This window comes from Diprion similis, chromosome 4 (genome assembly GCF_021155765.1).
Source record: "Diprion similis isolate iyDipSimi1 chromosome 4, iyDipSimi1.1, whole genome shotgun sequence".
NCBI lineage: Eukaryota > Metazoa > Arthropoda > Insecta > Hymenoptera > Diprionidae > Diprion > Diprion similis.
This window is the reverse complement of record NC_060108.1, coordinates 15,694,039-15,709,917: the sequence shown is the minus strand read 5'-3', so window position 1 is coordinate 15,709,917 and position 15,879 is coordinate 15,694,039. Positions and strand designations below refer to the sequence as shown.

Below are 15,879 nucleotides of genomic sequence, written 5' to 3'. Positions count from 1 at the left end.
ATCTATCTAGTCGTTGAACTCCGATACCCAATTTCAGTTTCAAATCGTTCCAAGTCCAACTTGGCACACACTTTGCATAAGAATCTTTCAAGTCTTTGAGTGGTCGGTCGTTTCAAGTGATTTTACGAAACCCCTCGACTTGAAACCTAATTCCAGGGATACTTTCAAGTGGAAAATATAAGCCCTTCAAATATGGGATTTCGAACTGGAATTAACGTGACGTGGCAGCCGTTCAACTCGTCAAGTGGGCGATTAATCCTGACCAAATAAAGGAGTGTCCGGATGTGATTCACTTCTCGTTCGTTGCACGGGATTCAGTGGAGTCCAGGAACGATCAACCAGAGTGTGGACCGTAGATTTTTTAGTTTTAACAGGAAAAGAGCGAAGAAGCAACGCGAGTCTACGTTTCTCCGGAGCAAAGAAGACATTTGATCGATAATCGTTCTGGAGAGCATACGCCATGACAAACAAAAGTGAAAACCATAGAGAGCGAGGCACGTTGCCACGTAAAGAGACAAAGGGAACAGATATAACACAGAGGCTTAAGTATTTGATTCTCCTATGATTTCCATATGAAGCTGCTTGATCGATCGGATCTATAGGATTGCCATTATATTTTAATAAGTGTAATATTATGCATGTAAATTGAATGAACGTGAATGAAAGAGCAACGATATTTTGCTTAATCCTACATCAATTTATCTCGGAAACGTATCGCAAGAATTTCTTTCGAGGATAAGAAGAGGGGAAAGTGAAACAGAAAAAAAGGAGAGAAAATAAAACATATGTATATTGAGAATCAAGCTGTTTGTTGAACTCGGTTTCAAAATAAGTAATGGGACAGGCTTTAAGGGCCTAATAAGCAATTAGAATTCTCTGTGAATTCCTTATTTGAATAATGTTGCCTAATTTTCATTCATTCCAATGCACGGCAAGCCTAAGTTGGTGTGAGAAGTTAAACGACGAGAAGTATGCAGGTTTTCTCCTCCTTCTCCTCCTCGCCGCGTTTATGTTGCGATAGGTCGACTTGAATTATGCGTCAGCTTTTCTAACAGCCCATAAAATTTCCAGCACCCCCATATACATACATATATATATTTATATATATATATATTTTGTTTTTGCTAAAGAAAAAACCAAAAAGAACAAAAGGCTGATGATGAAATTTTTAAAATACAAAACCCGTACAAACATTAAATTTTTCTAAACCACTAAAAAGAACGATATTTCTTCCTTCCTGCATTCATTTTCTCATCACTTCTCTCCAGCCAGCCTCAATTCTTTGTTTTTTTTTCTTTATCCCTGTCTGTCGCGTGTTACTTTCCCTCGTCAGAGAAAACGACGTTTACTTGAAATTACGTTTTCTCACAACAAAATATACAATCCGTCACTCAGTCAAGTCAATTCTTTAAACTTCCAGTCTGATTGGATGTCTTGACATTTCTTTCAAAACTCGCACGTTTGCTTTCGTTTCTCAAAGTCACGTGTTATTCTCGTCTACACCTTATACACACCGATAGATCCAAGTTTTTCATCTCGGTGTCAGATAAGTTTGAAAAAAAATTATAAACAACAAAAAATCCCGTCACCCCTCCCCCCCTCTCTCTCTCACATGCAGGGTGCATCAAGCGAATGTTTTATCGATCATAACGCCGCCCTTATGTTTCTACATTATGACATCATTTCCCCATTCCTCTGTGATAAAAACCATGAAAAAAAAAAAAAAAAACTAAAAGGATTGAAAAATAACGTTTACAAATAAAAATCAGACGATCGTGAGAGAGTTGAATAAAATTGTTAACAATATTGCATAAACATAATATGTCTTCACCCCTGACGGCAGTAGGGACAGACACGTTGTATACGGCGAGGAGTCGCAAAGTTGCGAATATCGCACCTAAGGATCGGTCTATACAAGTTTCTCACCCCGTGGTCCTAAATATAGCAAAAACTCGACAAAGTTAGCCGTGCAACCGGGCGTCGCGACGCGAAAGAAGCCCAACCGGCCCTCCAGCGTGAATCACGCGGGGCATTCGACGAAGTCATGGCGGTCATAAGTAGTCGTTGCACACCGTCGGGTGTTAATTTTTCACCGTACGAAAGTAACTTAGTCAAGATAATTGCCATTCAATTTTCTGCATTCCTCTACTCTCTTTGTCAGATTTTTTTCACCGCTATATCAGTAAGTCACGTAAAAAATTTTTCATTGTACATTGTTTTTCAATAAATGTGAGTTTAAAAAATCTATCACAACAACGAAATTAATTATTCCAGTTCATTTATGTTTTTCATACGCTCAAGGAGCAAACAAATTTCTGGATATTATATAATAAATCAAGGAAATTCTTATGCATATAATCAATTCCGGGTATAATATTCCCACAATACACCTTGTACATATTTCTATATTTATACATATATAATATATCGTATAGGTATAATACTACTACAGGTATAATACCAGGCAATTAGCTTTGTTAGTAAAACAATAAAAAGTCATATAAACGCGTTGTAAACACGAAGATAAAGATTGAAAATTACTTCTTACTATACACGTAGAGACATGCAGGATAAACATCTTTATGGTGTACCCTGCAATATACCTGTACGCAGCAGCTGGTTTTCTCATGTTACTTGATTTTTACTCATTCTTCTTACTTCTGTTATCCACCCCCCCCACCCCCCCTCGCCCCTCCATTTTTTTTTATCGATCCAGAAATGCGTCAGACTCATTATCACCTCCCGCCTCCCTGCACTCTCTATTTTCGTCGGATCGATTATAAAACCGGGAATTCTCTCTCCTCTCGTGTCAAGTATTTACGACGACGCATGCAATGGAAGGAAAAAAGTCCCCCCCCCCCCCCTTCTTTTCCTGATCATCCACCTCCTCGCCGCGGGGTGTAAACTCGCATATAATAATTACGCGCGAACGAGCGATCCGGTATCGACGGGTTTCCCGTTGCTCGCGTTTGTTCCTCCTTCTGCATTGCAGTACCGGTTAAATCTCCCATCCTTCCACAGCGTCCCCCTTTCTCGTTCACTTACACACCTTTTTTTCCCTCTTTTTTTTTTACTTCATTATTTCTTTTTCCCTTATTCATCTCCCTCTCCCTTTCTCGATCTCTCTTTCTCTCTCTTGATCTTGCTGTCGGCAAAGCTTCCCGCAACACGATCATCTCGTGTCGATCATCTCAAAACTTATTTTGATTTAATAGCATTTAACTGAACGATATATTGATTTGAAATAATCGTACAATCATGATTATCCCAGAGTTTTCTCCACAATCTTCGCGTGATCCTGCATTTATACAATTTACCAATTGTAATCAATAAAGATACAGCATAATGAACAAGATATGATAATAAAAATACGATAGAAAAAAAAAAAAAAAAAAAAAAAAACTTGGAAGCTTCGTATAAAAATCAAAGCAAAAATAAACAAAAAATAAGAAACAATAATGAAAAAATTTTGTTTCATGTCTATAATAATTACAGTGCCGTGCGGCCGCGCTACGAGTACTTATCGCTATCCAATCCTCTCTCTCTCTCTTTTTCTTTCTTTCTTTCTTCCTCTCTCTCTCTCTCTCTCTCGACCACTTTTCTCTAGCGCCATCCATTCAACAGGATACGATTACACGCTTCAAGAGGATCTAGTGAAGTTAAACATGCCTGTTCGCAGGTGAACCTGCGAGGAGTCGGAAGGCGCATTGAACCAAGGATGAGAGGGAGGATGAAAAGGATGAAGAGGATGCGGAGGAACTCCCAGCGTGATTACCGGCGGTCATCTGATTACAGGCCTGCTGCCACCGCAACGCGTCGGCGAAAAAGAGAGAATGTGATCCTCTTACCCGGACTTGGCTAACTAAAACTAAATACAGGCTCGAGTGCCAAATCTCACGTGCCTACATATCGTACCCACTTCGGGAATTATGACGTGTTTTAACCCTTACGCGTGAATTCCATATGAAAAACGTTAAAGATTATTTGATTTTATCCAAGATAAATAATGAAATATCGTAAAAATCGTTCACTCATGTTTCATATTTTTTTTTCTTCAATAGGATCCGTGTCTTCGGAGTTACTCGGTCAATTTTTAGCCAAATATATCGAAAATTCAGTGAGTTGTAATTTTTTTTTTTTTGTAGTAGAATGATCCATTTCCAGTATTTTGTTGTTTTATCAACCTTTTTTTCGTATTCAAAATTTCATACTGCTAAAGATAACCAATTTTCTATTGTTAAATATAATATTACAGTTGAAGAGTATCCGAGGATTTTTTCAAGTCATTCAGATCGATATCACCGTTTCTACTCAATGATTTTTGACGGCCCTAAAATTGGAAACTAATCTTCACAAATTAAACATACCTAAATGCCCCTCGACATTGTTTTCACGATTTTGCTTTTGTACAAAAAACAAAACTTTTCACGGGTGTTCTTGGTCCTTTTCCAATATCGTAATATAGCTGCAGGTATCATCTGCATCAGTCAACACCTCAAAAATTGGATTAGGCTCCCGTTCTGACGTGCATGTTGTTTTAAGTATATACATACCCGTGTATACCTATACCGTCTCCTTCCGAGGAAGGCAAAATTCAAAACATTTTTAACCCCCCCCCCCCCCCCCCCCCCCGACAGGTTTGGGTCGTCCCTTTTTTCTCTTTTCTTCTATCTTTCGTTTATCTCTGTTTTCTTATCCATTCACTTTCTTTTATTCTATTCTTCTATAGATATGTATGTATGTATATATATATATATATATATATATATATACACTATACAGGTCGCAGCTAACCGCGAGACTATTGAAATCGTATAGCTATGTATGTATCCACGTAAACTTCGGTTTTTCTTTTCCATTCTCATTTACTGTCTTTCTACTTTGGTCTAATCTAATCTTAAGTGTTCCTTTTCCGGTTCACTTCGGGGAAGGTTGTTTAGTTCGACAATATATCTTTCACTTCGGACTACCGCTGAACTATTACTGATGGCTGCTGATGCTGCTTGGACCGCTAGGTTTACACGTAGATAAATAGGTATATATAGTATGTAGGTGCAGAAGATACTAGCCAATCCGAGAGAGAGAGAGAAAGAGAGAGAGACATGGTCGTTACAAAGTGATTATTACCTGCGTTTTAACGGTCCATAAAAACAGCTAATGGATATTATATACATCGCTGAAGTTTACCGGAATTCGAAGGGTTGACTAAAGGGACGTAAAGTAAAGGCAACGATGAGATAAAGAAGGGCTGAGAAAATCTTAGAAAAATCATTATATATTTCCAATACCTACTTCATTTGAGTTGGGGATTTTTTCACCCCCTCAGTTACGCGGAAAAAAAAAATCTTTTCAATATGTACATGATAACGGGATAAAATTAGAAGACGAAAAATTGAAAAGAAGTAAAATAAGAAATGTTAAAAATTAAACAAATCGAGACTTCCATGCACGTATACAGCTCACTCAAGTCTTTTCAAATCCGATTTTCACGCCTTGATCTACCGTGATAAAAAAAAGAGGGCTCGTAACAATAAGAGGGTAAAATCTATGGGGCAGATTGACGCTGAATGCTGTGAGTTGACGGGCAGAGGCGGGCGCTTTTTAATCCACACAGACCCATACACACATGTTACACGACAGACGATTCGACGCGGCTTAATTCAATACTGATTGTGAAACGAGGGTGAAGGAGGAATGGGATAGGCACTGCCCTAGGATAAGGACGACACGGGATGACATCCTTAAAATTTGAATGATTCAAACGAATAAAAGATGTTTCATTCAATTTCGTAACACTCTAGACTCTAGAATCAATTATATCTAATTGCTTCGTCAGTCTCTGCTCTATATTCAATTCTTGTGCATGTCTGATATGACAAATTATGTATTTTCGTGATTTAAATAGACCGCATCAACTTTGAACGAAAACAATGAAAGATTTCTCAGATTATCATAACTTTTAGACGTATTAATATACTTTAAAACTTGTTTCGTATATGAATTTTCAATGAATTTAAACCAAACTCCATGAGCTGCAATGACTTGGAAGAATGCATTGAAAAATGCAAAGTAAAAAATGATAACCTTTTGTTGAATGAATTTTCGCTCAGTTATTTTATTAGCATCGATATCAACATCTTGATATTCAGAAGAAATATTCTTTTCGCTGCACACTTATAATGTATCGCTCGAATATTTTGTTTCATAAAATTTTTTTATGAAATTAAAAAATTGACACTTACATCCTTTTTTAATTCTCCTCTTAAAAATTGATAATCCGTATACCGCGCCGCTGATGCGATGCGCTACGTGCAGTGATTCTCATAAAATTTCCTCAAGCCGTTAAAAAAAAAAAAATGTTTTCCAACCACGTGGCGACGGTGTTGTTCTTATCGGCATGAGAAACTGCACTCGGCTCGTTGTACATTATTATTATACCTACGCGCACCATCACCATCACCATCACCATCACCATCACCATCACCGTCACGAGCATCGACTTCATCGGCATCGGCATCTTTTCGTCGTCGAGGAAGGCTCTTTGCTACAGTGCGTCGGCCGTTACATACGCATCTCGTTCTTACCCTAAGTGCGTTGTGGTGAGAGCATTGCAATGCGGTTAAAGTGAACCTAGAACTCTTATCTAAAGAATGCAATCAACCCCACGCACTGCAGGCCTCTTTTATTCCTGCTTCACCGCGATAATGTGAACAAATTTTATCTCGCTCTTCTCTCATTCTTTTTATTTTACAATGTCTAGAGTATGGAGAATGAGTGGGTGAACTAAGGATGAGAAAGTATTTGATTGTAAATCGGATTTATAATAATTTCAGCGTATTTTGAATTATTATTTAATTTTTTTTTTTTTTTTTATGCATATAATGTATACTTCCGTATCAGTGATTTCATGTGATATTCATTCAATTCGATAATTGGTTGGCAAAATTTTTCGATTCATATTTATCATCTTAAAGAAAAATTAAATTTTACTATAATATGGTAAAAAAATTGATTAAAAAAAGGAAACATCAGCTCATAATAGTTGTGTTTTTTTTTTTTTTTTTTTTTTTTTTTGTAATGCACAATATACAACGCAGCAAGTATGTAATAAATATTAAAATCGTGCATAAAAAAATCCATATTCATTCATGGTTACTTTTACTTTTTCATCAGCCTGCAGTAAACAGGGTGGAGCCCTTAAACGCCCCGGCGGAGAAAGTGGCAGTTACATGCGTGTGTGCAGCAATTTATGTTACATTATATGCATGATATATACTCTTCTTGAATGCACGTGTGTATGTGTGTGTGTGTGTCCCGTTACAAAGCGAGCAAGCCGAGTGCAGGAAGCAATTTAAATAAAATACTTCGATTATTATAAACAGCTTTATCGTCTATATACGTATAAGTGGCGAACAAGTTGTACATGATATATACGTTTCTTATTATACCTATACGTATAGGTACACACGAATTATACCTGTACTTATCTGAAATTATAGCTGTATAAACGATGTAATAAAATCTGTATTTTATAGGCGTTGTAGTAGGATGGTTGAATCGACTGTGATACAGAATATTTGTGAAAAAAGAAAAAGAAAATATCAATATCCTAATGAATTTATTTCGATAATTTTACATTCGTATATTATCAACAAGTACATCCGAGATATGATTGCGAAGTGAAAATTTTCTTACGAAATATGTTGATCACGTTCTCAAGACGAAGTCAATTTCTATGTAATTCAAGAAAAAAAACAAAAGCACACCATATAAATTTTTATGTATATATATATATATATTTAACAATCTCCGAAGTAAACAACCTTTTCACGTTATTACAGAACTGTAAAAATTTCTGATCACCGATTCATTAATTCCCATAATTATCCTAAACGCACCGTTCAAGTATACATACCTATATGTATATATATGCCACATGTAGAAGCGATAACATTAACGATTATATACTTGATCGTTATATAATTATATAGATCGAGAGGTAAATAGCGCGAGACAACCAACCGACAACACACCGTCCATATACGGATTATAGCGCGTGTAATTCGACGTGAAATTATACCTAGTTGCGTAATTTCCTGGCGAATATTTATACAGTCAGGGGTCAATCGTGCGAATATCTCTGTGCGCGCGTGTGTATCTGTATATACACATATATGGGTCAGTGCACCCACGTATTTTCACCTACCTTAAAAGCAAGATCGGTTCCACATTATTTTTTATTTAATTATACATGTACATATATATATATATATATATATATATATATATATATATATACCTGTAAGTGAGCACACCTACACTGAGGGTATGTGTAGAGATTGGGCATGCAGACGAATGTACGAAACGTAACCCACGCGTCGTGTAACATCGCTCGCAAGATCGCTGGGATTGCGCAACAAGATCAATTGAGAAGAACATACGATCGTACGTTATGTTGTACGGTCGACGCATATATATATACACATGTCCCCGTACGTGCGGATGTGTATAATGCATAAAAAATTACACGGGATCGTACATGATTTATGTCCCATTGAAAATACGTTACAACGTTATGCGGTGTAGACATTATTCAACCCCTGCACATCACGCATGTTGCACCATGGATTGCGATTCACGTTCCTTCGTTATTTCTGATCGAGGAAAATGGAGAGATTCTTTACTCAGAATTTTATAATTGTAGTGAATGGAGAAGGAGTGTTCAATTTACAAATTGAAGCGGTGGTCAATTTTTGATAAATTTGAATTGGTGGTAACTCCGGAAATTAGGATATACTCGCAAAGCGAGTCAAAATCAGAAAATCCAAAACAAAGTGAGATCAAAGTGGTGAAGTTTTACTAATCCAGAAAATTACAGAACTGAAAATCTTCGATCACTCAGAATTTCGATGGTTCAGATTTTTGGACTACTTCATTTACGCATTTTCGGAATTTTGACTTGTCGGAGTTTTGCCCGATCAGCATTTTGTCCTTTCGAAATTCTGTTCTTTCGGAACTCTGCACTTTCGTAACTTTGAACGTTCACTTTTCGAACGAAACATCAAACTTTGATTTTTTTACTTTACGTTTCGCAACAAAAAATTCAGAACATGGTATTTTCGGAACAATTCAAATTCGGAATTTGAACCCCGCCTCAAGAGTAAAAACCTTTGCGGAAATCGTAAAGATCGTCAAATACGCGGAAGAGGTTCTGAATAGCTCGTTTGTCCTCTCATTCTACCTTCTCCATTCCACTCTAGTCTACTCTAATCTCCTCGAGTCAGACCCATCCCATTGTGAATTTTCTCTTCTTTGTCGAGTGGAGATCGAGGAGCTCTCCGATCCACCACCGAATGGCGACTTAACGAACGACAAGAATCGATCGTAAATATTGTAGACCGAACCGAAGCCGTTAAAAGAATGTCCGAATTTTTGCAAAGTGGTTATATACCTTTTTCAGGTCCTTGCAATCACCTAAGTCTATTATGTAACAGAAAAGAAACGCCCAGAGCCACAAAGCGAGTGACTAAAAAAATTTCACCAAATTTTTTTCGAGCGCGCAATTTCAAGTCAAGTTTTTGGTTGCGCGAGAGTTTGCGTCGACTTTCAGAATATTTGCCGCCTTTGTCAAGTCGAATAAGGATTTTCCGTGGCTCGAACGGAGAGCAGATTATTTAGGGACCCTGAAGGGACCGGAGGTCCTGGGGGTCCGCTGGCCAAAGGGCCCCACACGACGCGTCGTTATACCTCGATTCTTGACCGCTCTTGTAAGGTACAAGTATACGTAGGTATATATACATAGGTATGCCCACTTTGGAGGGTTTCAACACAATTCTCACAACGAGTGGAAAATTTTACATTTCCTTTTCTTTTTTTTTTTTCGTTCCTTCTTCCCGCCGAGTTTATCACGCGTTAACGGTCGATTTTCTGTCACGAAAAAAGAACAATTTTACAGAATTCATTCCTTTTTCAAAGCAGATCTTAAAAATGTGTGTGGGAGCTGCGGTACAGTCAGTTCAAAAATGTGAGCATAGATTTAAAAAGTAAAACTAAGGCTAAATAAGATATAAAATAACGATTAAGCATTTAATTTTTTAGAGAAATCACATCATTCTATTTTTTATTTTTTTTCGTTTTATTATCGAAAACTTTGTATAGTTCGTTCCATTTTGATGGAACAAATCTGATTTTCGAATCAAATGAATACTCTAAAAATCCTTTGAATCAAATTTTTGTCCTCGATAATGTTGAGCGAGTGTTTCCAGGTCTGAATGTTAATCACTCTTTCTATATAATAATTTCTAAATATTCTTGAAAATTTGAGAATGTTCCGTGTAGCACGCGTGTCGTTGACACGTCAGGCACGTTAGTAAGCGGTCGACGTATAAGCTTGGAGCTTCCCTTATAGCCTGCATCGTATAATCTTCTCCTTTACTTCTCTCGTGCCCTCGTAAATTTTAATTGGGCGTATGCCAGACAACAGATTGACAGGAAAGATTGTAGGATGTATATATGCTCATCACGTATGTTGGATGATACAGGATACAGGTAGACCGCTACGAGACTTCCTCAACCTCTACTCCACCCACACCTGCATCGCATACACGACAAACGATCCACGATCGCGGTATAAAATATTATAAATGAATCGATCCATGCGGCTACAAATCGTTAAAATAACTCCTAAAACCATAACAGAGTATATAAAAAAGATCGTCCGATTACAAGCAATTTCTACCTTTTTTAACCCACCGATATCAATTGATTAACTGCAGAATTGGTAGAGGATAAAAAAAAAAAAAGATTATAGAATCATCGAAGAAACTGTCATGTATAATAATAATAATCTTACGAGTCTCACATATGTAACAAGATGCGCGAAGAAATTACTTACGAAGCAGCTTTGCCGCGTTGCGGAATTTTAAACATTAATAAAAGAAGAGATAGAAACAATTGGGATGACGCGAGTTATAGCAAATAAAATGCAAAACGGCTGCACAGATTGCAAGATTATTAAAAACTCTTCGTTTTTATTGTTAGTTGAAGTTTGCACGCGTATGTACTATATTCATAAGTTATATGTATTTGCATTCTGCACATCGGTATGCGGTAAAAAGCCTGCAGCTCGACGAAGGTCGAAAGCAGCAGTTGCAATTAAAATAAATGTAGAATACCTGAGTAGTAAATGGAAAAAAAAAAGATAGAAAGATTCGCGCGTTTAAAATCGTATAACGGTGCGAACGCTATTTATTATGCATTTACGTATACCTACGTATACATATATCTATATCTATATCTATGTATATATAATATATACATGTGTGCATGTATCACTGACCGCTCTTTTCCTACTACGATGTAACGTTATAATTGTACAGCTGTGCAAACCAGCGAGAAGAACAGTTCTCTGCAGATCATTTTCATTGCCCAGTTATTTTATCCTTCATTCGATTTTCAACGCGTATACTTAGAATAATAATAGCAGCACAGACAACTAAAAAAAAAAAAAAATCATAAATAAATAAAAATCTATTTACGGTCCATTAAGTTCATTCTTCCGTAAATTTTATTGGTGATAATAACGTTTTAAAAGTTTCTTTTATTTCTGATCCTTGCTGCAGGAATGTTACGATTCGAAAAAAATCGCAATGCGATGATTTTTTTATTACTCTACAGTTTTGGAGCAATCAAGTGACACCTATGATGATTATGGCATATTTTTTTTTCCTCTACCTTTGTTATAGTACATTTATAGAAATTGATGAAAAAAAAAAAAAAAAAAATAAAAAACCAAGTAGACGAAAATTTTTACTCTTTCTTTTATAATTCGAATCTCGTGCAGACGTACTTATCACAATATACCCAATTTCTCAATCTCTCGATAATCATAACCGTAAATAGAAAAGAATTTGAACACGAACGGAGTGTATAATATCGCGGTGAGTATCGGTGATCACGCTATACGTAGTTGAAACAGGATGAGAGCGGAGAAATAGCCGGTGTGTTTGTATTTGGAATTTTGGAAAAACGTATAATAACGAGGTACACGACGAGAAAACAAGAAATGTATAAGGCGTAGATAGTCTCCACATATAACGTGCGCATCGGGGGTTCGAGTTAAGGTAAATAGAGTTTAGAGAGCGAAGTACACGACGACGACAGCGAGAGAAGCGAGAGAAGAAGGAAGGAAGTAGGGAAGGTTTGAATGAATATGAAGCCGAGAAGAGAAGAGAAGAGAAGAGAAGGGATCACCAACCGAGGCGCTTCGGTTCAAAGGAAAGCACAACGGACCCGAAGTATTTGTTGTTCGATGTAAGGTGAAGAGAATATGGTCCAAAAAAAGAAGAAGGAGAAATAGGGAAAAAAAAGAATAAAAAATGTGTACGACCGGGGGGATGAGGAGAACAAAAGGAAGAGAAAAAGTTCTACCGCTGCCTGGGAAATTAGTGATGAATCGCTCCGGGCCAGCGGCTGCTGATGGTGATGGTGATGGTGATGGTGATGGTGATGGTGATGGTGATGGTGATGGTGCTGCTCGCTGGACCAACACGATTCTTCCTAGTTCTTTTTGTTATGCATTACGCGTGTATAATATATACATTATACAGATAGGTGTGTACATATCCACTATACGCGGTAAATACGGACACAGTGCAACAGCTTGTTCGAAAACCGTGGAGGTAGTTTAAGTCGGTGGTAAATTCTCACCCACAATCTAACAGCCCGGGAATCGATTGTCGGAGATTTGGAAAGCTCTTGAGCTTTTTACCTATCCTTTCAATCTCCCGAGGTCTAGAAATGTCTGTAGAATTTTGAAAATCGAAAATTGAAAAAGGAAAATACGGTGATGTGAGTTTCAATTTAATTTCATTGGTTGATGCTCGTACGTGCTCGTTCGTAATTTATACCTGACTCTAAAATATTGCCGGTAGTTGTTTCTTCTCTATTTTCTTTTAAACTTTATCGTCAGTCTGACCATTTATCAGATAATAATCAGCTCCACCTTATAGCTATAATGAGATGATTTCGTAAGATGAAATAATTGAAGCTTTCTTGGTATATGATATTACATGTGTGGAAAGGTGTGTGAAAGATTCAACTCGATTGAATGAACGATACTCATCTCGCGGTGATTTGGAATCTGTATTTCGAAACTCGATCCACGTTAATTACTCGTAGACGGATATATATTTTTCAGTTCTACCGAATACCCGGAGCCCTTCTTCTCCGCTGGTGGTACTGTTTGAGAAAATTCAAATGGACGGCAAACAGAACAACCCATTTCACACTTGAACGTGAGTCCATAAATAATAAGAAAGAGAGGGAGGGAGGGAGGGAGGGAGTTGTCGGGAATTCTCTTGAGAGGAAAACTGGTCGAGATCCGCTTCTGTTGGATTAGGTCGTCGCGTCGGTGTATTTTACGAAGCTGAAGCTAGCAGCCAAACGTACGTGTTAAGCTTTTTGAAAATAAAAAAATACAGTCAAGTTTTATCCTCATAATTCTATCAAACTATCGGAGGTTCAAGGTATTTCACGAAATTTTTATCTTATTCAAATGAACATTAGAACGATTGGCTGCAAATTCTGGCTGCTAGCTTCAGTCTCGTGTGTATTTGTACCTTATAAGAACAAATATACGGAGATAAATAGTGGTGGACAAGTTCGTAACTGCATCGATGCAATAAAATTGTAGGAAAATTTGATACTTCCCGTAATATTAGCAGATCAGAATGTCATAAATACACCGCTTATCTAGTGAAAAGTAATTAGGAGCTCTTTGACGAGTAGCCAATTATTTGCACGACTGTAGCAAAAAAGTACCGGAATGTAACAACAATATTTTAAATATAAAATTAACACAGAAATTAAGTACTCCACACGTGCTAATTAGGCACCATATTAAAAATTCTGTTACTTGATTTTATGAGAAAAAATAAACTTTTTAAATTAATTTATATGTACACTGTTGAGCTGTCGTAAAATCCTTCAAATATGGATGATAATCTAAGCAATTGGCCAGAACAAAAACTCGATGCAGTTTAGTTGATAATATAATTAAGGGTATTCTAATGTTTTCCGTCTTACGTTTGTTCAGAGTGTTTCATTCACACTAACTTCATATTCCTTAGTCCAAAAAATCGATGAGAATTCTTAGAGTTTATTTCAGGCAGCATTTTCCGAATGTATAAATGTTTGAACAACTTAGAACTGGTCGTAATAATCGTTTATTGATGTACTTAAATATGTTATTATTACTATTTTTTTTTCATCAAAGTATTCGATTACAACAGTTTTTAATTATATGGTACCTAATTAGTTCCCAAAGAATATTTACCCAATTTCTGTCTTCATTGATTGTAGCAATACTTAAATCGCTTCGGTACTTTTTTACTTGTGAGATTTTTTTTCTGCCATAACTTTGCTCGGTACATATATAAGAAGTATACACAAACGAGCTTGCCTGATAAAAAAGAAGAAACCGAGACCATAAATTCCGGTTATCGCACATAATCAACACCTAATCACCTTATAATCTATGAATATTATATCCCCACGTATGCATATGAAATACGTGCTTGAAATTCCGAATATATACCGTCTACAATAAACCATAAGCTTCATCCAACGATTTCAACTAACTTGATCTATTATCTCTATATCGATTAGTCGTTCTTTAAAATGATATTTCAGTAATCAACAGTTGATTTAGAAACTGTTTCGGAATGTATCGTGACTTCGTCTAATACCTCATAGTATATATATATCTCCCTATGGGTCCCTCTTTCTTTTTCTCTCCTCCTTTTTTTCTATCCTTACCACCCTCGTACCCACGCACACGCATCGATACGTCACCCCGTAAGGCCCGTAAGGCCCGTAAGGCCCGTAAAGAAGACAAGATAAATTTGAGAAAGTAAAATACTCACCGTTTTTGAGGCCGTGTTTGGAGCTCCTCGCTGCTTGAACAGCGGTTAAATCCCGAAGGAGGATAAGGACGAGAAGAGCTGCGATTGCCCTCCGGGTCCTGGTCCTGGTCCTCATCTTCGTCGCCTCGGCGTCGTCCATTTCGTTCGTATCTCCTCTCCACAGAGTTCGCAGTTGAAAATTAAGTCCCCGCAGACGGCGGGTCCGAGCGGCTGCACATTCGCAGGTATCACATCTGCCACCAAAGTGCACTGAACACTTAAATTCCTCCCCCGCCCCTCCGGTTTCGCACGTGTTTCGCGCTCCTCTCGAGATATATTTTTGAAGCTTTTTTTAATCCAAGCGATAAGTATAAAAGGCAAAATCTTTTCTGTCTTAATTAACTCAACCCTCTTCTTGTTTTCCTTCTACTTCTACTTCTACTTCTACTTTTCGTCCCAGCGATATTTCTCCGGGAACGCAGACTGCGCCTCTGAACAGACGCGGTAGGTATATAACCAGTTATTACACTAATTTATACTGCACCCTGGATGCTGTGGCAGGCCTACGCGGCTTCGTACAGTTGCCGTTGCCTTATCGATCTTGTTTAATCACCAAAAGTTATTAGTCGCCTGAGTGCCCAAGTGCGTTTCACTTAGTCGCCTCGCTCGCCGCTCTTTCAAAAGAATTTTGCAAAACAAGGATAACAACGCTGAGACAAGCAGCAACGCATTGATCTCGACATCACAATTGCCGAGTGATTTCAATTTCATTTACTCCTTGCCGCGTTCCCTCCTCTCGACACTTTTTCTTATTATGCGAAACAATCGACGATCCGTTGCTTCGAGTGAGTTGCGACCACGTGGTTATTCTCTGCACCAAACACGGTCACATGAGTGCGGCGAATAAACAATCGACGATCGAACGACCTCTTATTGGAGCGCAAACGACCGCAGCACGTGTTCGAAAGGTTCCAAA

At 37.6% G+C, this 15,879-nt stretch overlaps 1 protein-coding gene across 1 annotated transcript in view; it reads right to left on the bottom strand.

Moving 5' to 3' along the window:
- The window catches only part of LOC124405966 (laminin subunit alpha-1), a 71,345-nt gene extending 55,803 nt beyond the window's left edge, over positions 1-15,542 (bottom strand). The window contains exon 1 of the mRNA XM_046881238.1: positions 14,925-15,542. Within this exon, the coding sequence (XP_046737194.1) occupies positions 14,925-15,063 (139 nt within the window). The 5' untranslated portion in view covers positions 15,064-15,542. The remainder of the gene's footprint in view (positions 1-14,924) is intronic.
- Between the last annotated feature and the right edge of the window lie 337 nt (positions 15,543-15,879).